The sequence below is a fragment of the Cotesia glomerata genome, linkage group LG2, assembly GCF_020080835.1.
Source record: "Cotesia glomerata isolate CgM1 linkage group LG2, MPM_Cglom_v2.3, whole genome shotgun sequence".
Taxonomy (NCBI): domain Eukaryota; kingdom Metazoa; phylum Arthropoda; class Insecta; order Hymenoptera; family Braconidae; genus Cotesia; species Cotesia glomerata.
The window spans coordinates 16,473,638-16,498,294 of NC_058159.1; the positions used below are offsets into that span (position 1 = coordinate 16,473,638).

Below are 24,657 nucleotides of genomic sequence, written 5' to 3' on the forward strand. Positions count from 1 at the left end.
GTTCAACTGGCAATCATGTTTTCTCTGTAAATGTTTTTTGAAAGAATCTTTTGTGCTAAAAGTTGAGTAACAATTCAATTCGCCATAATTGTATACATTTTGTACATCTGGATGTTGTTTAGCGATATGAAAAAAGAGTGTATTAATACAATCAACTTGAATTGAACAAATACTGCAAGTAGGCATTTTAAATTAAGTAATGATGTTGCTAACTGACTAATTATAAACAATTACGGAACTGTAAAATTAAACTATTAATGAAATACAACTGATATTAACTTAATATCTAAACGTAATAATTAAACTTAATTTAAGGGAGTAAAATGTTTGTACTCTCCAATCGATGTTTCGACGTTTATATAATGACTGTTGTATGTGTCATCATATGGCAAACCCCAAATAACTCTTTGGAAAGACTGCCATATTTGTGCCGATTCAGGGGGGTAAATTGCGTTGAGAGCGAAAATGCACTTAAAAAGCAAAAAAAAAGCTTCTAATACAGAGTTAACTTCATAACGATAATCTGCATGCAAATAGAGGAAGATTTCAGAAATGTTTTCAATTGAACCCACAACAACAATGAATGGTTGTAAAGTACACTCATATTGAGCAAGCTTATCGACTCTTCTTTTGACTATTGCTTCAATGTTTCCAACAACCTATGAAAAATTTTAATTTTATTATAAATAAAATAGAACCTCAAATCACGTGAATGTCAAGTCAAATATTCAACAGAAGAAATTTTTCTGATCATTAATTTTTCCTAAAACAAAAGCATATAAAACAAATATTATCTGAAAATCAATTATCTGAATTTTTACTCTCAAATTAATATAAAGAAACATCAAATTTACTGTAGAGAACAGATTGGAATCAAAAAAATGATTTTGTAAAACTTAAATTAATTTTCTTGAATTGAATAGAAAAGTTTTCCAATATAATAAAATTGAACCAAAAATATTTCGGAACTCAAAAACTTTACTATCATGAAAAATTTATAGTATTTCATATTAACGGCTGAATAATTACTGAAAGAGCGGAAAAGCGGGGATCAGGTTTAGGTCTGGATATCTCAATTAAAACGCGTAAATTATTATAAAAAATAACACTAGGAATTTATTTACATTAAATACACTCAATATTTAATATATTTAATAGCGGATTGTTAAGATAAAAGCGGATTTGTAAATTATAACAAACTAAAGCGGATTATTAACAATTAATTTAAGCAAATTAAATTATAAAATAAGCGAAATGCGGTTTATTAATGAAAAGCGAAAGTAAAGAAAAACTAATGGCGACTTGATGCAGCGAAAGCGTAGAAGCGAAAGATAATAACAATAGTCCGTCTTCTTCCTCGTTGAGTTGGGGAAGAAGGCTATTGCGCATGTCTAGCGGGAGCGATCAGCCAATAAAGCGGTCGATTCATGGCGTGATCGAGAGGCTGATTTTCTATTGGCGGTTCGATTTTTGCGGGAACTAGCGGTGGACAGGTGCGTCTCTTGAATTTAAGAGTCCCCCAGGAGCGAGTTAATCGCTACTGGGCCTTGTTCACCGAACATTCTCCCCCGGGTTGGCGGCTGCGTCAACAAGATCATCTTCTTCATGCGTTAGCGGCAGGACACAGAGCTTTGTAATTGGACGTACCAGCTCTGTGTTAACTGTCTTAACAGTTACTACGCGGATTTGTCCATCTTCACCTGGATGGACAGCAATTACTTTGGCTAATGGCCACTTGGTTGGCGGGAGATCCTCAGTGGTGATCAGTACAACTGAACCCACGTTGATCTGGTTGTGTCGATGATGCCACTTTGAAATGGCCTGGTAGCGATGGATGCAGTCCTGGTAGTAGCGTTTCCAGAAATGTTGAACCATTTGCTGGACTTGTTCCCAGTGCGAGAGCCGAGCAGTTTGTAAATCTGTCAGCGATGGCTCTGGGATAGCGGTCAGTGATTGTCCGATTAAGAAGTGACCTGGAGTCAGTACAGCCAGGTCAGCAGGATCTTCATTCAGCGGTGTGAGCGGTCTGGAATTCAATATGGCTTCAATTTGAGCCAGTAGCGTTGAATATTGCTCAAGCGTCAACAGCGAGTCTCCGATTGTTCTTCGAAGGTGAAATTTGATAGATTTCACAGCAGCTTCCCATTTTCCTCCAAAATGTGGAGCTCCAGGTGGATTGAATTTCCAGTTCGTGCCATCTTGAGCGATCAAGGTTGATAATTCTCGTAATGTGCGGGATCCTGCAGCGAATAGTCGTTTCAGCTCTTTATCTGCTCCTAGAAAATTGGTTCCACAGTCTGAATATAGCGTGTGGCAGATACCTCGGCGACTAGTGAAGCGATCACGAATGATGGAAGATCTACCGTCAGTGTTGGTAGAATATGCATGCTGACATGCATTGATGCGGTCGTACACAGCGAACGAAGCTCAATTGTGCTCACACCTAGTGAGCTTCCTGCGGAGACATTGCCAATGCCCTTGAGCATGACCATGTCACGCTGTAGCGGTTGTCCAAGCTTCTTGAAGAGCGACTGTCTCATAAATGAGAGCTCTGAACCTTGATCAATCAACACTCTGGCGGTGATTGGATTACCATGATGTGGGCGGACCTGGACTAAAGCGGTAGCTAGCAATACTTGAGCGGAAAGCGGATCTGAAATAACCAACAGTTAATGTTGAATTATAAGCGGTCTAATGGAACGGTTAGTTACCTTGTGCGTTGTCTGCAAGTGTCTGTGATGCAGATTTAGGCGGTGTATCTCGATGGATGGAAGTATGATAACGTTGACTGCACTTCCTGCATCCTTGAGCGGTCTTACAATCAGCGACGCGATGCGGGCCTAAGCAATTGTAACACAGGCGGTATTTTTCAACTATGTCGATTCGTTCCTCCAAAGTAGTGGCCTTAAAGATTGGACAGAACAACATGTAATGTTTCTCAGGGCACAGCGGGCAATTTTTCCTGGGCTTTCCTTTGTAATGAATAGCGGTGTAAGAGGATGTTGTCTTCTGAGGTTTATTACTGCGTGAGCCTCCGGATTTATGACCTTCAGATTGCTTCTTGGGTTCCGAAGCGGGTTCCAAGTTCTCCCAAGCCCTGACTTTGGACTTGAGAAACTCGTGGAGCTGAACGTAAGTCGGCATGTTATCAGTAAGACCCAGGCTGGTCTCCCAATCTTCTCTAACGGCGGGCGGCAAGCGGCATAGCGTCAGGTGTATGATAATCAGGTCCCAGTGATCTACTGGAACTCCTTGGGCCTTGATGGAATCCAGAGCCTTTTGGTTGGATAGTAACAAGGAATCCAATTTAGCGGCTGATCTAGCGGGAACAGACTCACCAACCAGCAGGTCTTCAAGATGTGATGATACAACGCGGCGAGGATTGGAATAGCGGCTTTTCAAAAGGTTCCATGCGGGCTCAAATGACTCATCAGTGGATGACATGTTTCCAATAAGCTGGTGTGCTTCATCTTTGGTGAATGTCTTCAAATAATGCATCTTCTGGCTGTTTTTCAGAAGTGCATTGTCAATAACAATATCAGAAAAGAGCTGACTAAATGATCCCCAGCGCTTAAAGTCTCCAGAGAAGCTCTGGAGCTTAATTTTTGGGAGTCCAGTACCCGATGAGCCTCCCATGAAGGCGGTGCAGTGCATAGCCAGGTTTTGTTGTGTTTGTGCGGCTTCTCTGGCATCAATCTCCTGCTGAATGACGTCTTTGCGGGTGGCTATGTGGGTCTCCAAGATTGCATAGGTGGCGTAAGCGTTAGTATAATGATTCCCGACGTGGTACTCGTGTTCAAGTACTTCCGGGTACGTCTCAAAGATCAGCGAGTTCAAATTAGTGATGTCCAGCCAAATCTTGGAGCTTTGTGTTGCCACTGACTCAATAGCGGTGATCGTAAGCGAGTTAAGCTCCTCATTAGTTAAGCGATCCACCATGGCATACAAAGCATCCAGGTACTGCTTTTGCATAGCAATAGCAGTTTCAAACTGCATTGCGGTGTTTAATGTAGGACCGAGATCGAGTTTTCAGTCAATTAAAGCGGAAAGTTCAGCGTACCAGTGTACGAATGACTACCAGGAGCAGCACCCGATGTGCTCTGCGATGCTCCTGACACTCGACCTTTCCTAGCGGTATTACACTTCACTTAACACAGCACAATTTTTAGCGGTATGATTAATTAATTTAATTGAGATAGAGCCAGCCTGATCCGGCTCGAGGGACCAATGAATAATTACTGAAAGAGCGGAAAAGCGGGGATCAGGTTTAGGTCTGGATATCTCAATTAAAACGCGTAAATTATTATAAAAAATAACACTAGGAATTTATTTACATTAAATACACTCAATATTTATTATATTTAATAGCGGATTGTTAAGATAAAAGCGGATTTGTAAATTACAGCGTGGTTTGCAAAAGCGAAGCCGGTTGACACGTGGTTGAACACTTTGCCGGCACTGAAAAAGCGGTGAAAATAATGCACAAATAATACAAATTACCTATAACAAACTAAAGCGGATTATTAACAATTAATTTAAGCAAATTAAATTATAAAATAAGCGAAATGCAGTTTATTAATGAAAAGCGAAAGTAAAGAAAAACTAATGGCGACTTGATGCAGCGAAAGCGTAGAAGCGAAAGATAATAACAATAGTCCGTCTTCTTCCTCGTTGAGTTGGGGAAGAAGGCTACTGCGCATGTCTAGCGGGAGCGATCAGCCAATAAAGCGGTCGATTCATGGCGTGATCGAGAGGCTGATTTTCTATTGGCGGTTCGATTTTTGCGGGAACTAGCGGTGGACAGGTGCGTCTCTTGAATTTAAGAGTCCCCCAGAAGCGAGTTAATCGCTACTGGGCCTTGTTCACCGAACAACGGCTCTATTTTGATACAAGTTAAATAGTCAGAGGAATTTTCGTTCAATTCATGTTCAACTTTTTAATTTTACTAAATTAACTTCTGCACAAACATTCGAGTAGAGATTTACTAAAATGTTTGTTGAATAAATATCATTAACAATAAACTTACTGATACTTGTAATACAAATCCTCTTTGCATTTCTTCGTGAGTTGGACGAAAATGTTTAATAATTTTCTTATTTTGGATTGCATTACAAACACCAAACAATAAGGCCAAACGAGTTGAAATAAACGCCGTTTTTTCGTCTGATAAATAAAGAGAATTATATAAAATAATATACTTTACGATCTTTTAATTTTGCAGCTTATTTGAGATAGATCGATTCTATATAAATATCATTGACAATAAACTTACTGATACTTGTAATACAAATCCTCTTTGCATTTCTTCGTGAGTTGGACGAAAATGTTTAATAATTTTCTTATTTTGGATTGCATTACAAACACCAAACAATAAGGCCAAATGAGTTGAAATAAACGCCGTTTTTTCGTCTGAATAAATAAAGAAAATCATATAAAGTAATATACTTTACGATTTTTTAATTTTGCAGCTTATTTGAGATATATCGATTCTATGCAAATTTACTTTCACTTATGTCAGTAACAGAATCATCAAAAATACCACTATCGATCAATTTTTTATATAAAAATTGTTCCACTTTTCTCCAGTTTTCCGTTGCAATCTGGTCTCGATCAGGATACCCGACAAAAAATGTTTCTATATAATCATATATGACTATATATGATTATATATGGAATCACATATATAATTATATACAATTATATAAAATCATATATAATTATATATAATAATACATGATTATAGATGGAATTGTATACAAGATTATATATAATTATATATGACTATATATGGAGCAATATACAGCCATGCAGGATTATACAGGGTGTCCCAGAAGTAACGGACGGCCTTGAAGCACCTGATAGAAAATTAAATTCTGAGACGAAAAGTCCTCAGCCATTTTTTAATCAGACCCATAGATAATTAATTATTAATTAAAAACAGTAGCCAATCAGGAGCGAGCTTTAGCGGTAAGGCATCGGAACGGTAAGTAGTAGGGAACGGTGCGAGCGAGACGCGAGAGATAGACTGATGAGTAGACTTGAACTGCAGCTCGCGAGATTGGAATAGCATACAAAATGAAATAAAAATGTGTGTGTGTGTGTGTGTGTGTGTATGTGTGTGGCCGTGTCTAATTGTGTGCTTATGTGCGTCTGTGTGCGCGCCCGCGTGTGTAGGTGTAATTTATCGTATGAGGATGTAATTTTCTTGTGTGTGCTAATAATTACGGATAAGTGTGATCGTTCGGGAGTGTGTGCGGGAGTTTTTGCGTGTGTGCGGGTGTGTTTGTGTGTGTATGTGCGTCTGTGTGTGCACTCGTGTGTGTAGGTGTAATTTTTGGTACGTGGATGTAATTTTTTTGATCGTACTGATAATTACGGATGCGTGTTATCATACGTGTGTGTGCAGGTGTATTTGTGTGTGTTTATGTGCGTCTGTGTGTGCACCCATGTGTGTAAGTGTAATTTATCGTATGTGGATGTAATTTTCTTGTTTGTGCTAATAATTACGGATAAGTGTGATCGTTCGGAAGTGTGTGCGGGAGTTTTTGCGTGTGTGCGGGTGTGTTTGTGTGTGTATGTGCGTTAGAATGTGCAACCGTGTGTGTAAATGTAATTTTTTGTACGTGGATGTAATTTTTTGGGAGTACCAATATTCAGAGATGTGTGATCGTACATGTGTGTGTGTGCGGGTGTGTTTGTGTGTGTTTATGTGCGTCTGTGTGCGCACCCGTTTGTGTAGGTGTAATTCTTTGTATGTGAATGTAATTTTTTTGCGAGTACCGATAATCGGAGATGTGTGTCGTACGTGTGTGTGTGTGTGTGTGTGTGTGTGTGTGTGTGTGTGTGTGTGTGTGTTTGTGTGTGGTTATGTGCGTCTGTGTGTGCACCCATGTGTGTGGATGTAATTTTTTGTATGCAGGTATAATTTTTTTTTGTGTACTGATAATCAGAGATGTGTGTTCGTACATGTGTGTGAGTGTATGCGGGTGTGTTTATGTGCGTCTATGGCAGCACCCATGTGTGTAGGTGTAATTTTTTGTACGTAGATGTAATTTTTTTGTGAGTACCAATAATCAGAGATGTGTGATCGTACGTGTGTGTGTGTGTGTGTATGTGTATGTGTGTGCGTATGTGCGTCTGTATGTGCACCCATGTGTGTAGGTATAATTTTTTTATGTAGGTGTAACTTTTTTGTGTGTGCCGATAATTACAGATGCGTGTAATCGTATGTGTATGTGTGCAGGTGTGTGTGTGTGTGCGGGTGTGTTTGTGTGTGTATGTGCGTCAGAATGTGCAACCGTGTGTGTAAATGTAATTTTTTGTAAGTGGATGTAATTTTTTGGGAGTACCAATATTCAGAGATGTGTGATCGTACATGTGTGTGTGTGTGGGTGTGTTTGTGTGTGTATGTGCGTTAGAATGTGCAACCGTGTGTGTAAATGTAATTTTTTGTACGTGGATGTAATTTCTTGGGAGTACCAATATCCAGAGATGTGTGATCGTACATGTGTGTGTGTGCGGGTGTGTGTGTGTGTGTGTTTTTCTGTTTTTTGTATGTGAATGTAATTTTTCTGCAAGCACTGATCTTCTCAGATGTATGATCGTACGTGTATGTGTGTGCGGGGGTGTTTGTGTGTGTTTGCTTGTGTGTATTTTGTTCGGGTGCGTTTGTATGTTTTTATGTGTGTTTGTGTGTGAAACCCAAATTTGTAGGTGTAATTTCTCGTAAGTAGATGTCATTTTTTCGCGTGTGCTGAGAATTACGGATACGTGTCGTCGTTCGGAAGTGTGTCCGGATTTATTCGTGTGTGCGTGGGGGGTGTTTGTGTGTAGGTATGTGTGTCTGTGTGTGCAACCGTGTGTGTAAATGTAATTTTTTGTACGTGGATGTAATTTTTTGGGAGTACCAATATTCAGAGATGTGTGATCGTACATGTGTGTGTGTGCGGGTGTGTGTGTGTGTGTTTTTCTGTTGGAGTTATTTTGTGTCCTTTGGCTCGGAATTGTGCAATAATTAATCGGTCAATTAATAAATAAAATTAAAAAAACGGTAGACCCTGAAGGCCATCCCTGCCACTTCCCGCTCATTCTACACCTACATTGAAGAAAAAACTAACTTGAAAAATGAGAAATTTCTCTTTTAAAAAATTTTTATACTAAAATCTAAAAGATGAAATTCTTCAAAATTATTTACTTGTCTTAAGTTAATTTCTTTCTCTGTTTATTAGGTGCTTAAAATTGCACTAATGATGTTTTTAAGCTCTCCAAGCTCAAAAATACAATTTATGTGTTATTTTGAGATCTCTGAGCTTAAGGAGATAGCTTTTCTATTCTTTTGAGCTCTTCAAGCTCAAATGTCTGACATAAGTTTAGTAGAATAATGATTTTTAAATTTTTAAACCGCAATAACTTTTGATTAAATCAATCGATTTTCAAGCTGATGGCGGCATTCGATGTACTTTCTTAAGCCTTATGAAGAATATTCAAGTTTGAAATGCTAAAACTAAAAAATTTGGAGTAATTCCGAAAAAACACTTTTTTCGGTTTTCTTTCGTTCACGATATCTCTCGAACGAACCAACCGATTTTGACCGGATTAGCGGCGGTTGACGTGGTTTTTCAAGATTACGGGCGAATTAGTTTTATGAAATTGATTAATAAAGCCGTTTGAAAGTTATTCGAAAAGAACCACTTTCAAACAAAATCTTTTTCTTAGTTTTTTGAGATTTTTAAAAATTTCTCAAAATCTATCGATCCGAATCGGTTCATTTCTTTTTCAGCAATTTTCGTGAGTATTTTGAAAATTAATAATTAAATAATTAGTTAGTTCGCTTATGAAATAAATAATAATAATAATTGCAATTCAAATTGTTTTTTTAGGAATTTTTATAAGTAGTTTGCTAATAAATATCAATTAAAGTGTCAATAAATGAAATTAATAATAATGATTGCAAATAAAGTTGCTTTTCTAGCAATTTTTTTAAGTTATTTGCAGACAGATGATAATTAATGTGTTAATTGATAAAAGTAAAAATTGTTATTGCAAGTATGGTTGCTATTCGAGCAATTTTTATAAGTATTTTGACAGTTGTTAATTGAATAGTTCATTAGTTTGCTAACAAAAATAATAATAATCATAATTTTAAGTGAAATTTAATTTTTAGAAATTTTTATGAGTAGTTTGCAAATAAATAATTAATCAATGTGTTAATCAATAAAATTAATAATGATTATTGCAAGTAAAGTGGCATTTCGAATAAATTTCTTAAGTAATTTCATAATACGAAAAATTAAATAATTATTTAATTCGTTAATAACAACAATAATAATAATGATTGTATTTGAATTTGCTTTTTTTAAATTTTTCATACGTAGTTTACAAATAAATAATTATGAATGTGATAATAAATAAAAATGAAAATAATTATTGTAAGTAAAATTACTTTTCTACCAATTGTTATTAGTTTTTGAAAAATCAATAATCAAATAATTCATTAATTTGCTTATAACAATAACAATAATAATAATTTTTAGAAAACTTCATTTTGTTGCCATTTCCGTAAGTAATTTAAAAATTATTAATCGAATCTTTGATTAGATCGCTAATGAAAGTAATAACAATGATGATTGCAATCAAAATTTCTTTTTTAGCAATATTATAATTATTTTGAAAATTATTAACTAATAAGTTCATTAATAAAAACAATAATAATAATATTTTCAATTGAAATTGCTTCTTTAGCAGTTTTTATAAGTAGTTTGCAAATAAATAATAATTAAAGTGTCAATAAATAATATTAATAATAATTATTGCAAGTACAGTTGCTTTTCTAGCAGTTTCTATAAGTAGTTTGCGGACAAATAAAAATTAATGTGTTAATTAATAAAAATAAAAAAAATTATTGCAAGTATGCTTGTAATTCTAGCAATTTTGTGAGTATTTTAAAAATAAATAATTAAACAATTAATTAGTTCGCTGATGAAAATATTAATAAAGATAATTGTAATTAAATAACTTTTTTAGCAATTTTCACAAGTATTTTGACAGTTGATAGTTAAATAATTCATTAGTTCGCTAACAAAAATAATAATAATTATAATTTCCAGTAAAATCTCTTTTTCAGCAATTTTCGTGAGTGCTTTGAAAATTAATAATTAAATAATTGATTAGTTCGCTAATAAAATCAATAATAATAATAATTGCAATTCAAATTGCTTTTTTAGCAATTTTTATAAGTAGTTTGCGAATAAATATTAATAAAAGTGTCAATAAATAAAATTAATAATAATTATTGCGGGTAAAGTGGCTTTTTTAGCAGTTTTTAAAAATTGTTTGCGGACAAATAATAATTAATCTATTTATTAATAAAAATAAAAATGATTGTTGCAAGTAATTTAGCTTTTCGAATAAATTTTTTGAGTATTTTGAAAAGACAAAAAATTAAATAATTAATAAGTTTATTAATAAAAATAATAACAATAATATTTTCAATCAAAATTGCTTTTTTAGCAATTTTTATACGTAGTTTGCGGACAAATAATAATTAATGTGTTAAATAATAAAAATTAAATTAATTATTGCAAGTAGTATGATTGCTATTTTAGCAATTTTTAAAGTATTTTAAAAATTATCAATTAAACAATTTATTAGCTTGCTGATGAAAACAATAATAATGATAATTGTTATTAAAATTATTTTTTAGCACTTTTTATGAGTAGATAGCAAATAAGTAATTAATCAATGTCTTAATAAATAAAATTAATAATGATTATTGCAATTAAAGTGGCTTTTCGAATAAATATCTCGAGTAATTTGGAAATACAAAAAATAAAATAATTATTTAGTTCGTCAATAAAAATAATAATAATAATAATTGCAATTAAAATTGCTTTTTTCACAATTTTTTATTTTGAGTCGATAATTAAGGACCAAGGAAAGAAAATGATTAATAATTAATATTTGTCTTTTATTTATTATTTTAATGGATTATTTTTTATTAAAATAAAAATTCAAACATTACTTTAATGTCATAAAGTAATATTGTTATTATGTTTCGTATTGTTGAATAAATGAAGTCCGTTGCCTTCGACGTCTTTGTTACTCGTAAGTTTTTTATAAGCTCTCTCGTTTTATTTAAATATCCTGTATTTCTCCGAATTCAGCAAACGTTTGTTTAGCCCTTCCCTTCTTTTTTTACTTGGCTTAGATTGCAATTGTTTTTTCGTGTATCTCTGCAATTTGTTTATTGCTGTTAGTTTCTTCTGTGATCAGTTAGTGACAGTTTGTTAATAATGCCAAATTACACCGCTGCCGAGTACGTGGAGATGATAATTTTGTATGGCGAGTGTGGTCGAAACGCCGAAGCGACGTCAAGGCGGTATCGAGAGATGTTCCCTAACCGGGAACATCATCCCAGCCACAACGTCATTTTGCGGGCTATAAATCGGTTGCGTGATACCGGTAACGTTTTACCCGCGAACGTGGAACAAATTGGCCGTCCCCGTGATGTACGGAACGTTCAGAACGAGGAGCTTGTTCTCGACGAAGTTCGAGCGAACCCTGGGACCAGCACCCGCAAGCTTGAACGACGTCTTCACATCTCCCGAACGACGATTAACAGGATTACCCGTGGTGAAAACCTCCATCCCTACCACAAGAGGAAAGTCCAGAGACTGGAACCTGGTGATTTTGCATTAAGGTTAAACTTTTGCAATTTAATCATCCGATTAGACGGAGAGAACCCGGATTTTCTCCGCAGCGTATTGTGGACTGATGAATCCTTGTTCACACGGGAAGGATGTTTCAATCAACACAATACGCACTATTACGCGGAGGAAAATCCACGGGAAACTGTCAATCGGAATTTCCAAAATAAGTGGAAAATTAACATGTGGGGTGGCATCATTGGTGATCAAGTGTTGCTGTATCATCTACCGGAGAATATGGACGTAAGTTAAAAACTTTTAAGAAATATTTAATTTAAGGGGGTACACCATTGTGACGATCGAAAAAAAAGAGGTGATTTTCGGGAATTTTTTGACAGGGAAAATAAAGCAATTCGGGGGTCGGATTTCTTTTATTTTATTAAGGGTACATTAAAGATTATTACCTTAAATTTTTATTGAAAAATATTGAATTATTACAAAGTTAATAACAATCTCGTAGAGCACTAAAAAAAATTTCCCTCTCTATGGTCGGTTCGATAACTCGAAAACAGATCATCTAAAAATAAAAACCGAAATTGCTCTTTAATCAGTAAGGATGAAGTTATCCTCGCACGTTCGTAATTTAATAAATTTTTATTTTAAAGATTTTTTTAGCCATGTTAAACAAAAAAAAAAAAAAACAGTAAGAATCGTGAAAAAATTTTTAATCAGTCGCCATTTTTTTTTTAAATTAAAATTTTCAAAATTCCATACGTGCGACGATAACTACATTCTTACTGATTAAAAAGAAATTTGAGATTTTATTTTCAGATGATCCTTTTTTGAGTTATCGAACTGATCATGGAAGAGGAAATTTTTTCTAGTGCTCTACGAGATTGTTAATAACTGTAATAATTAAGTATTTCTTAATAAAAATCTAAGGTAATAATCTTTAATGTACCCTTAATAAAATAAAAGAAATCCGACCCCCAAATTCCTTTATTATCTCTGTCAAAAAAATTCTCGAATATTACCTCTTTTTTTTCGATCGTCACAGTGATATTTCCCCTTAATTAATGAAACGACAAAATTGATCAAATTTTTATTTAATAGGGTGGCCAATATCTTTTGTTTCTCCGCCAAACGTTGCCGGATCTGCTACGAAGACAAGGGCTGCAGCAACCGCAGTGGTTTCAGCACGATGGAGCGCCAACCCATTCCACTATTGCCGTCAGGGACTACCTTAATGGACAGTTCCATAATCGCTGGTTCGGCAGGAATGGTCCACTGAGATGGCCCCCAAGATCACCGGACTTGACACCGCTGGATTTCTTCTTGTGGGGGCATTTCAAAGCGGAAGTGTACCATGACGAGCCTGCTGACCAGTTCGAAACAATGGCGCGGATTATGGCAGCGCCAACAACGGTGTCTGCAGAAATGTTGGCTGAGACAAGAAGGAGCTTGATCGAACGTTGCCATCTCTGCATTCAGCAAAACGGCGGAAATTTTGAGCATCTGATGGAATGATTATTGATATTTTTGTTTTAATTGGTTAACTAGTTAATTATTTAATTATTAATTTGCAAGATACTCGTGAAAATTGCTAGAGATGCAATATTATTTGCAATAACTATTATTAACTTTATTAATTGACATTTTAATTATTATTTATTTGCAAAGTACTTATAAAAATTGCTAAAGAAGCAACTTCACTTGCAACAATTATTATTAATTCTATTTATTAACACGTTTATTTTTTTGTTTATTCGTAAACTACTTGTAAAAATTGCTAAAAAAGCAATTTGAATTGCAATTGTTATTATTATTAATTTTATTAGCGAACTAGTGATTATTATCATTATTGTTTTCTATTTAAAAAATAGAATTTTAAAACTGCTAATCAGCTTTAATTGTTTTTATTAGCAGACTAATTAAATATTAAATTATTAATTTTAAAAATAGCTATAAAATTGTTAAAAAAATTTTGATTACGATTATTATTGTTATTGTTTTCCTTAGCAATCTAATTGATAGTTTGATTAATGATTTTTAACACACATACTTAAATGATTACACGAGAAATTTTACTTAAAATTATTAGTATTATTATTATTATTACTATTGTTATTAGCGAAATAAAAAATTACTTGATTGTTGATTTTTAAAATACTAATAAAAAAAGTTAGAAAAGCAATTTTACTTGTAAGAATTATTATTATTTTAATTAAATAACACATTAATTATTAGTAATTTGCAAAATACTAATAATATTACTAGAAAAACAATTTTGATAGCAATTTTGCGATTATTGTGATTTTTATTAAAAGACAAATTAATTATTTAATTTTTAATTTACAAAATACAAAAATTAATAGAAGACATCTTTACTCGCAATTATTGTTGTTAATTTTATTGATTAATACATGAATTTAATAGTTGTTTGCAAATGACTTATAAAAATTGCTAAAGAAGCAAATTTAATTACAATTATCATTGTTATTGTTTTTATCAGTGAACTAATCAATTGTTTAATTATTAATTTTTGAAATACTTATAAAAATTGCTAGAATATCAACTTTGCTTGCAATAATTATTATTAATATTATTTATTGACACTTTAATTAATATTTATTTGCAAACTACTTATAAAAATTCCTAAGGAAGCAATTTTGATTGCAAATATTATTATTATTGTTTTTATTAATGAACTTATTAATTATTAATTTTCAAAATAATTATAAATTGCTAAAAAAGAAATTTTGATTGCAATTATTATTGTTATTGTCTTCATTAGCGATTTAATCAAATATTTGACTAATAATTTTCAATCAAATTTTTCGTATTATTGTTTCAAGAGAATTAATGAATTATGTAATTATTGATTTTCGAAATACTAATAACAATTGTTAGAAATGCAATTTTACTTGCATTTTTATTTTTATTAATTTTAACAAATTAATTATTATTTGTCCGCAAACTACTTATAAAAATTGCGAAGAAAGCAATTTTAATAGAAAATATTATTGTTATTGTTTTTATTAATGAATTTATTAATTATTTAATTTTTTGTATTTTCAAATTACTTAAAAAATTTATTCGAAATGACAGTTTAGCAATAATCATTATTAATTTTATTGATGAACACATTGATTAATTATTTGTTTGCAAAATACTTATAAAAATTGCTTGCAAAGTAATTTTAATTACAATTATTATTATAATTGTTTTCATCAATGAACTAATTAATAGTTTCATTATTAATTTTCAAAATTCTCATAAGAATTACTAGAATAGCTATAATACCTGCAATAATGATTTTTATCTTTATTAATTAACACATTAATTATTATTTGTCCGCAAACTACTTATAAAATTGCTAGAAAAGTAACTTTACTTACGATAATTATTATTAATTTTATTTTTTGACACTAATTGATATTTATTTGCAATCTACTTACAAAAATTGGTAAAAAAGTAATTTTAATTACAATTATCGATATTAATGTTTTCATCAGCGAACTAATTAATTGTTTAATTAATAATTTTTAAGATGCTTCTAAAAATTGCTCGAATAGTAATCATACTTGCAATAACAATTTTTACTTTTATTAATTAACACATTAATTATCATTTGTCTGCAAATAACTTATGAAAATTGCTAGAAAAGCAACTTTACTTGCAATCATTATTATTAACTTCATTTATTGACACTTTAATTGATATTTATTAGCAAACTACTTATAAAAATTCCTAAAAAAACAATTTGAATTGCAATTATTATTATTATTTATTTCATAAGCGAACTAACTAATTATTTAATTATTAATTTTCAAAATACTCACGAAAATTGCTGAAAAAGAAATGAACCGATTCGGATCGATAGATTTTGAGAAATTTTTAAAAATCTCAAAAAACTAAGAAAAAGATTTTGTTTGAAAGTGGTTCTTTTCGAATAACTTTCAAACGGCTTTATTAATCAATTTCATAAAACTAATTCGCCCGTAATCTTGAAAAACCACGTCAACCGCCGCTAATCCGGTCAAAATCGGTTGGTTCGTTCGAGAGATATCGTGAACGAAAGAAAACCGAAAAAAGTGTTTTTTCGGAATTACTCCAAATTTTTTAGTTTTAGCATTTCAAACTTGAATATTCTTCATAAGGCTTAAAAAAGTACATCGAATGCCGCCATCAGCTTGAAAATCGATTAATTTAATCAAAAGTTATTGCGGTTTAAAAATTTAAAAATCATTATTCTACTAAACTTATGTCAGACATTTGAGCTTGAAGAGCTCAAAAGAATAGAAAAACTATCTCCTTAAGCTCAGAGATCTCAAAATAACACATAAATTGTATTTTTGAGCTTGGAGAGCTTAAAAACATCATTAGTGCAATTTTAAGCACCTAATAAACAGAGAAAGAAATTAACTTAAGACAAGTAAATAATTTTGAAGAATTTCATCTTTTAGATTTTAGTATAAAAATTTTTTAAAAGAGAAATTTCTCATTTTTCAAGTTAATTTTTTCTTCAATGTAGGTGTGGAATGAGCGGGAAGTTGCAGGAATGGCCTTCAGGGACTACCGTTTTTTTAATTTTCTTTATCAATTGACCGATTAATTATTGCACAATTCCGAGCCAAAGTACACAAAATAACTCCAACAGACAAACACACACACACATACACACACTCACACTCACACACACACACACACACACACACACACACACACACACACACACACACACACACACACACACACACACACACACACGGTCACACGGTCACACGGTCACACGGTCACACGTATCCGTAATTATCAGCACACGCCAAAAAATGACATCCACATACGAAAAATTACACCTACACACACGGGTACACACACAGACACACATACCTACACACAAACACCCCCCACGCACACACGAATAAATCCGGACACACTTCCGAACGACGACACGTATCCGTAATTCTCAGCACACGCGAAAAAATGACATCTACTTACGAGAAATTACACCTACAAATTTGGGTTTCACACACAAACACACATAAAAACATACAAACGCACCCGAACAAAATACACACAAGCAAACACACACAAACACCCCCGCACACACACACACGTACGATCATACATCTGAGAAGATCAGTGCTTGCAGAAAAATTACATTCACATACAAAAATTGACACACACACAATCGGGTGGACACATTGACGAACATAGACACACACAAACACACACAAACAGACCCGCACACACACACACACCTGCACACATACACATACGATTACACGCATCTGTAATTATCGGCACACAAAAAAGTTACACCTACATAAAAAAATTATACCTACACACATGGGTGCACATACAGACGCACATACGCACACACATACACATACACACACACACACACACACACACACACACACACACACGTACGATCACACATCTCTGATTATTGGTACTCACAAAAAAATTACATCTACGTACAAAAAATTACACCTACACACATGGGTGCTGCCATAGACGCACATAAACACACCCGCACACACTCACACACATGTACGAACACACATCTCTGATTATCAGTACACAAAAAAAAATTATACCTGCATACAAAAAATTACATCCACACACATGGGTGCACACACAGACGCACATAACCACACACAAACACACACACACACACACACACACACACACACACACACACACGTACGACACACATCTCCGATTATCGGTACTCGCAAAAAAATTACATTCACATACAAAGAATTACACCTACACAAACGGGTGCGCACACAGACGCACATAAACACACACAAACACACCCGCACACACACACATGTACGATCACACATCTCTGAATATTGGTACTCCCAAAAAATTACATCCACGTACAAAAAATTACATTTACACACACGGTTGCACATTCTAACGCACATACACACACAAATACACCCGCACACACGCAAAAACTCCCGCACACACTTCCAAACGATCACACTTATCCGTAATTATTAGCACAAACAAGAAAATTACATCCACATACGATAAATTACACTTACACACATGGGTGCACACACAGACGCACATAAACACACACAAATACACCTGCACACACACGTACGATAACACGCATCCGTAATTATCAGTACGATCAAAAAAATTACATCGACATAAAAAAAAATTACACCTACACACATGGGTGCACACAAAGACGCACATAAACACACACAAACACACCCAAACACACTTACGTATGATTACACGCATCCATAATTATCGGCACACAAAAAAAAATTACACCTACACACAAAAAATTACACCTGCACAAACGGGTGCACACACAGACGCACATAAACACACACGCACACACACACACACACACACACACGTACGAACACACATCTCTGACTATTGGTACTCGTAAAAAATTACATCCACGTACAAAAAATTACACCTACACACACGAGCGCACACACAGACGCACATACACACACAAACACACCCGCACACACGCAAAAACTCCCGCACACACTCCCGAACGATCACACTTATCCGTAATTATTAGCACACACAAGAAAATTACATCCTCATACGATAAATTACACCTACACACGCGGGCGCGCACACAGACGCACATAAGCACACAATTAGACACGGCCACACACATACACACACACACACACACACACACACACACACACACACACACACACACACACACACACATTTTTATTTCATTTTGTATGCTATTCCAATCTCGCGAGCTGCAGTTCAAGTCTACTCATCAGTCTATCTCTCGCGTCTCGCTCGCACCGTTCCCTACTACTTACCGTTCCGATGCCTTACCGCTAAAGCTCGCTCCTGATTGGCTACTGTTATTAATTAATAATTAATTATCTATGGGTCTGATTAAAAAATGGCTGAGGACTTTTCGTCTCAGAATTTAATTTTCTATCAGGTGCTTCAAGGCCGTCCGTTACTTCTGGGACACCCTGAGTTCCATATACCTTGAGTTCCATATACAATTATATATAAGTATATATAATCATACATGATTATCTATGGAATTATATATAAGGTGATATATAATCATATATGACTATATATGGAGCAATATACAACCAAGCAAGATTATATAGTTCCATATATAATTACACCGGCACATAAAAAAAATTAAGTAGAATGTGCATTTGACCGAACCTACCTAAGGGTACGTATTTTGGTCCGCTTAATCCGAATTCGAGGTCAGTTTGACTCCTACACCCTCGAAATTTCGAGAAAACTTCGAAAAACCGTAAAAATGATGAAAATCGGTAGTTTTAATGATATAAAAATTTTTTGGAATTAAACTAAGTGTGATTTTCATGTATTTCGATCCGCTGAATATGAATCGAAACTTTATTGAGACCACGAGCAGTTTTAAATGTAAAAAAATTACACAAACCCTCCAAAATTCCGAAAAAAGTAATTTTTTTCTGTTTTTTTACTCTCGTTTTTGAATTTTGAAGACTTAATTGCTTGTGCCTGTAACCAGGGCACCTTTACGTGGTGACGGTGGGCAACAGAACCATCTGGCAGAGTCCCTGGGTTAACGGCGTGTGTGCCGTCATGGCAGGTACAAGTGAGAAGTACTTTACGATGCAAGGAGTCGGAGCCCCAGTATCGGCGTCTGGTCAGGGTGAGAAAGCAGGCTCGCAGGCGTCGTCATCAAGCGACTGCAGCTCTTCAGAAGCGGGAAACTTGGCTACTGGAGAGTATAGTATTACAAGAAGTAATTCTCATCTGTATTATAAAAGTCCTGATTCATTTTGTTACATTTGTGGAGAATTCAATTTGGAAAGGAATCAAAGATCGTTATCTGATAAGATCAAACAAATTTATGAAGAATGTTTTGGTCTCCAAATTACTAATTTGGATTCAGCATGGGTTCCACATACGATTTGTAGTCGATGTAACATGATGTTAACCCGGTGGGAAAAAAACAAAAAACAGGACAACTTGAAATTCACAATACCAATGATATGGTCTTCACCAACTGGTTTACAGAATTGTTATTTCTGTATGACAGATACTACCGGGTTTACCTGGAATACAAAAAACAAAATTGTATACGCCAATGTTTCATCAGCTATTAAGCCACAAAAAATAGAAGTTGTCAAGGAAATTAATACGGTTGAAGAAATGGATGTAGAAGAAGATGATGCGTTAGTTGAAGAAAGTTCGGAAGAAGAATACTCAGAAGATGAAGAGTACTTACCTGGCGGAAAAACAAAAGACCCTGAAACGTTTAGCCAAGAAGAACTTAATGATCTGGTTCGAGACTTGGCTTTATCGAAAGATGGAGCTGAATTACTTGCGTTAAGGTTGAAAGAAAAACATTTGTTGGCTAAAGGTGTATCAGTGACATTCTATCGAAATAGGGAAAAAAAATTCCGGAATATTTTTATGAACGACGATCAAAATTCGGTGATTTACTGTTCAGATGTTAAAGTTTTAGTTGATGAATTGAAACCGAACACGTATAAGGACGATAAGTGGAGACTTTTTATCGATTCATCGAAACGAAGTCTTAAAGCTGTTTTGCTTCATATTGGGAATGAATTTGCGCCGATTCCAATAGCTCATTCGACAAAACTGAAAGAAACTTATGAAAATTTACAGATTGTATTGGGAAAAATATTCAGAGCATAACTGGAAAATTTGTGGAGATCTCAAAATTGCAACACTTCTGTCAGGTCAGCAATCGGGATTCACCAAATATCCTTGCTACTTATGTTCGTTTGATAGCAGAGACCGGAAAAATCACTATGTCAAAAAAGAATGGCCATCAAGATCTGCATTGAATCCAAGTTCCCATAACGTTATACGACCACCCTTAATTCAGCCTTCCAAATATTTGCTGCCACCACTATATATCAAGTTGGGACTCATAAAACAGTACGTGAAAGCTCTGAATAAAGATGGTGATTGTTTTGCGTATCTGAGAGGAAAGTTCTCTGCAATAAGTGATGCGAAATTGGAAGAGGGAATTTTTGATGGACCCCAAATACGATCTTTATTTCAGGATGCAAATTTTGAAGGAACAATGAACGACACAGAAAAAGCAGCTTGGGTAAGCTTCAAAAATGTTTCACAAAACTTTTTGGGAAATAACAGACGTGAGGATTACAGCACTTCAGTTAACGCATTGCTGGAAAACTACAAAAATTTGGGTTGTTTAATGAATCTCAAATTACACTTTTTAGATTCTCATCTTGGCCACTTCCCTGACAATTGTGGAAACTATAGTGAATAACAGGGAGAACGTTTTCAACAAGACATCAGTGAAATGGAGAGTAGATACCAAGGAAATTGGAGTGTTAACATGATGGCAGATTTTTGTTGCATGTTAAAAAGAGAAGTACCCGAAGAAAATCGTAAACGAAAGAGGAATCCACTACGACGATCATTTGAGGATAAAAGAGTGCGATACAAACGAAGGAAAGTTTAGGATTCGTAAAAATCATTTCTTTCTATCTTTTTATGTCTTGTGTTTTTCACAGATTTCGAGTTATTTGATATATCTATGTTATAGAATATTTATTTTAGGCATTAAATCATGTTCAATCAATTTTTTTTCTGTTATGAATGGTAATTTTTTCGAATTTTTCCAGCTTTAGAGGGTGGATAGACTGAAAAAATTAAGATGCGAATTGAAGACATTAAAAGATATAAAATTTTATCTGAATTGGACCAGAAAAAGTTTTTTTATCATGAAAACTATATTTTTTCGGAATTTTCGGGAGTTTTGTGTGATTTTTTCACATTTAAAATGGCTCATGTTCTCAATAAAGTTTCGATTCATATTCAGAGGATCGAAATACATGAAAATCACGCTTAGTTTAGTTCCAAAACATTTTTTTATCATTAAAACTGCCAATTTTCATCATTTTTACGGTTTTTTGAAGTTTTCTCGAAATTTCGAAAGTGTAGGGGTCAAACTGACCTCAAATTCGGATTCAGCGGACCAAAATACGTAACCTTAGGTAGGTCCGGTCAAATGCACATTCTACATAATTTTTTTTATGTGCCGGTGTTATATATAGCTATACATGATTATATATGGAATTGTATATGAAGTCATATATAATCATATATAATTACTAGCTGACCCGGCAAACGTTGTTTTGCCATATAAATTATTTCCTAGTTATTTCTAGTGTAGACAAAAAATAGCTTACTTATTGTAAGTATGTATGTATGTTAGAATGTGTATATTGTATGTATGTAAGAATGTGGTATATGCGTAAAATAAGCATGGAGCGCTGTGAACGATGATGGAATATAAAAATAACAAAAGGCAAACATTATTTTTAAGTTATTATAATTTATTCCTTAAAATTATATATCATTAATTAAACAATTACGACAGTAACACTATTAAACAATATCAATCTCTTAATGCTATAGCGTGAACAATATTTTTTGTTAGCCCGTCTTTAGCTAATACAAACAAACTTGATGGTTTACCCACTCGAGAGCATGCAACGTATAATTGTTCGTGTGAAAAACATGGTGTGCTCAAATCTAAGCCACAAACAGACATTGTTTGGACTTGGGATTTATTAATAGTCATTGCAAATGCCAATCTAATCGGAAATTGAATACGCTTAAATTGAATTGGCACATCTGTGGGTATAATAGGTATTCGTGGTATCAATATATTTTCACCTCGAAACTTGCCATCTAAAATGGTGCCTTCGATAACGTTTTTCATTAATTTTTTGATGACTAATCGCGTACCGTTGCATAGCCGTGGCAGGTTCAAATTACGAAGCAAAATAATTGAATATTTAGTGGCAGCTTAAATACTGAATGAGCTGTTCTACCTCCATCCAATAAAGTTGCTGCAATGCCCGATGATGCAACGGCCAATGCGATGCCATTATTTGATCGTATTTCAGCAAGAATTAGCGAAATAACGAATGTTTTGCCAGTTCCACCCGGTGCATCCAAAAAAAAGAACCCACCTTGTCCAGCTGAAACTGCGAGCATAATGCGATCATAAATGGTTCTTTGTTCCTCATTCATGTGTGGGACATTGCGGGCAACAATCGCTGCCATTTCTACAGTACTGTACTGCAGGTTAACGATTCATTTCAGTATTCATTGAATCAGATGCAGTCCGATTTGGCGAATTCATACCGAAATTACTAAGTGGTAAGTTGGCAATGACAATGCAAAGATCCTCAATAGCAATCAATGCTTCATTGTACATTTCGTCGCTGAATGTTATGGTTAGATCGTGGCACCGTATACGATGTTGATGCAATATATCATCAGTCATTGAATCTTTGTGATTTTCCCATAATATCTGTGCTCGGGCTGGGAAACATGTGGTCAACACTATAGCGAATAGTAGACGAATTTGTATTGCTGTACAGTTCAATGCAGCTTCAGCAAGCATGCATTCCCACTGGTTGTCGTCTTCCAGCAAGCCGAGTGCAAGGCATGCATCTTTATACGTTGGATATTGTTGCCCATTCACTTTACGTATATCTTGAAATGATAATGGGCCAGTAACATTAACCAACAACAGTCGGAGATAAAAGCACTCCGTGTGTCTTGGATTGACTGTAAATAATCGCCCCAAGGCGTTTGATTTAAATAAATTGAGACATACAGCAACTGGTGAGCCTTGCTTGCGGGGCATCCATGTTTTTGTTTGAGTCCATGTGAAATAGCGTGGTACTTGTGAATAGAGTAATGTTCGTGCAAAGGAACCAAAATCATCCGCACGATTACACAATTCAAAAAATGCAGTGAGTGTAGTTTTAGGTGGATTTATTGCACGATCAATCGCTGTCTCGTTCGTGAAAAATACACGCTGACCGTTTTCAAGATGGATGGCTAAATGAACAACTGTTGGATCCCGTTCATGAATTGGAAAACCAAAGATACGCCAAGCAGCTTCATTGGAGCTGTTGTACCGACCAATTTGGTAGAGCGTTATTTCATCGTTTTTATTCACTGGAGGAGCATTCACATGAGTATTTTCCACTCTAAACACAGCCATATCACTGCCTTTATGGACATACTTGCAAATGTATTTGATGCTCTTCACAGAACTGCAGAACTCAACATTAATATGAGCATTATATGTCTTGCTCAGCAGAGGCGAATATGGCACCACCCAACGATTGTCAATATCAATGTCTGTGTTGATGATATTTTTAATAAATGATTGTCCGCCATTTTCAGGATTTCTTCGACGATATATTGGGAATCCGTCGACATTTGTGACCGTATCATTGGTAAAATCTTTAGAGAAATTTTTAGTACATTTTCCATCAGCCATGCAAGGCGATGAACTATTAAGAGTACCACATGGACCATGAATCATGTTTGTTGTAACAATATCAAACAGCAGTTGGTCAGTGGATGGATCTGGAATTTCCGCAGACATGATACTATCGATTTCTTCAGGACGGATTTTGTCGATGAACCAAACCAAAATGTGTGCATGAGGTAATCCTCGCTTTTGCCACTCAACCGAATACATCCAGCAACGTGTGGGACCAAATACATGTGATTTATTAATGAAACTTATTGAAGACTTCAACTTTTGTCTGAACACACGTGCTGTAATGTCATGGCGATGTATTGCATTTTGGCCAGGCAATAGCAAAGATGTAATCTTTGGCTATTTTGGATTACATGTGAACGTGATAAATAAACATGGTCGTCCATATTCGCGCATGAAAGTCAGAGCATCCTGTATATATTCTTGCATATGACGTGTACTGCCTACGTACGATGATGGTAAAATGACATGGTTACCAATTTCGGCGACGTCAGCGTTGTTGTTGATAGCGTCTCGCAAATGAATGTACTCTTCCACGCGCAGCTTTTGTTGATTATATCGTAAGTATCGTAGTCGTTCGCTCTCAATCTTCGCGTACATGTCGACCATGAATTGTTGACAAAGCTCACGACATCGTAAAATGACGTTGTCCAGGCCACGTCT

General features: G+C 34.5%; 2 protein-coding genes across 2 annotated transcripts; both read right to left on the minus strand.

The window, feature by feature from the left end:
* Window positions 1–2,276: 2,276 nt before the first annotated feature.
* On the minus strand, window positions 2,277–3,996 carry LOC123258987. The gene is made up of 2 exons (XM_044719244.1): window positions 2,712–3,996; window positions 2,277–2,653 (listed from the first exon to the last, which is right to left on the minus strand). Exons 1-2 carry the CDS (start codon window positions 3,994–3,996, stop codon window positions 2,277–2,279), a joined length of 1,662 nt encoding a protein of 553 aa, XP_044575179.1.
* Window positions 3,997–22,776: 18,780 nt separating this feature from the next.
* Window positions 22,777–24,192, minus strand: LOC123258988. Its single transcript, XM_044719245.1, has one exon. It carries the CDS (start codon window positions 24,190–24,192, stop codon window positions 22,777–22,779), a length of 1,416 nt encoding a protein of 471 aa, XP_044575180.1.
* Window positions 24,193–24,657: the final 465 nt, after the last annotated feature.

Bases quoted from the DNA above. Each gene is read 5' to 3' on its own strand.
- LOC123258987 (XM_044719244.1), bottom strand. From the start codon at position 3,996: ATGCAGTTTGAAACTGCTATTGCTATGCAAAAGCAGTACCTGGATGCT. The intron at 2,654-2,711 runs GTAACTAACCGT...TGGTTATTTCAG, and splicing joins ACTTGCAGACAACGCACAAG to ATCCGCTTTCCGCTCAAGTA.
- LOC123258988 (XM_044719245.1), bottom strand. From the start codon at position 24,192: ATGTATTCGGTTGAGTGGCAAAAGCGAGGATTACCTCATGCACACATT.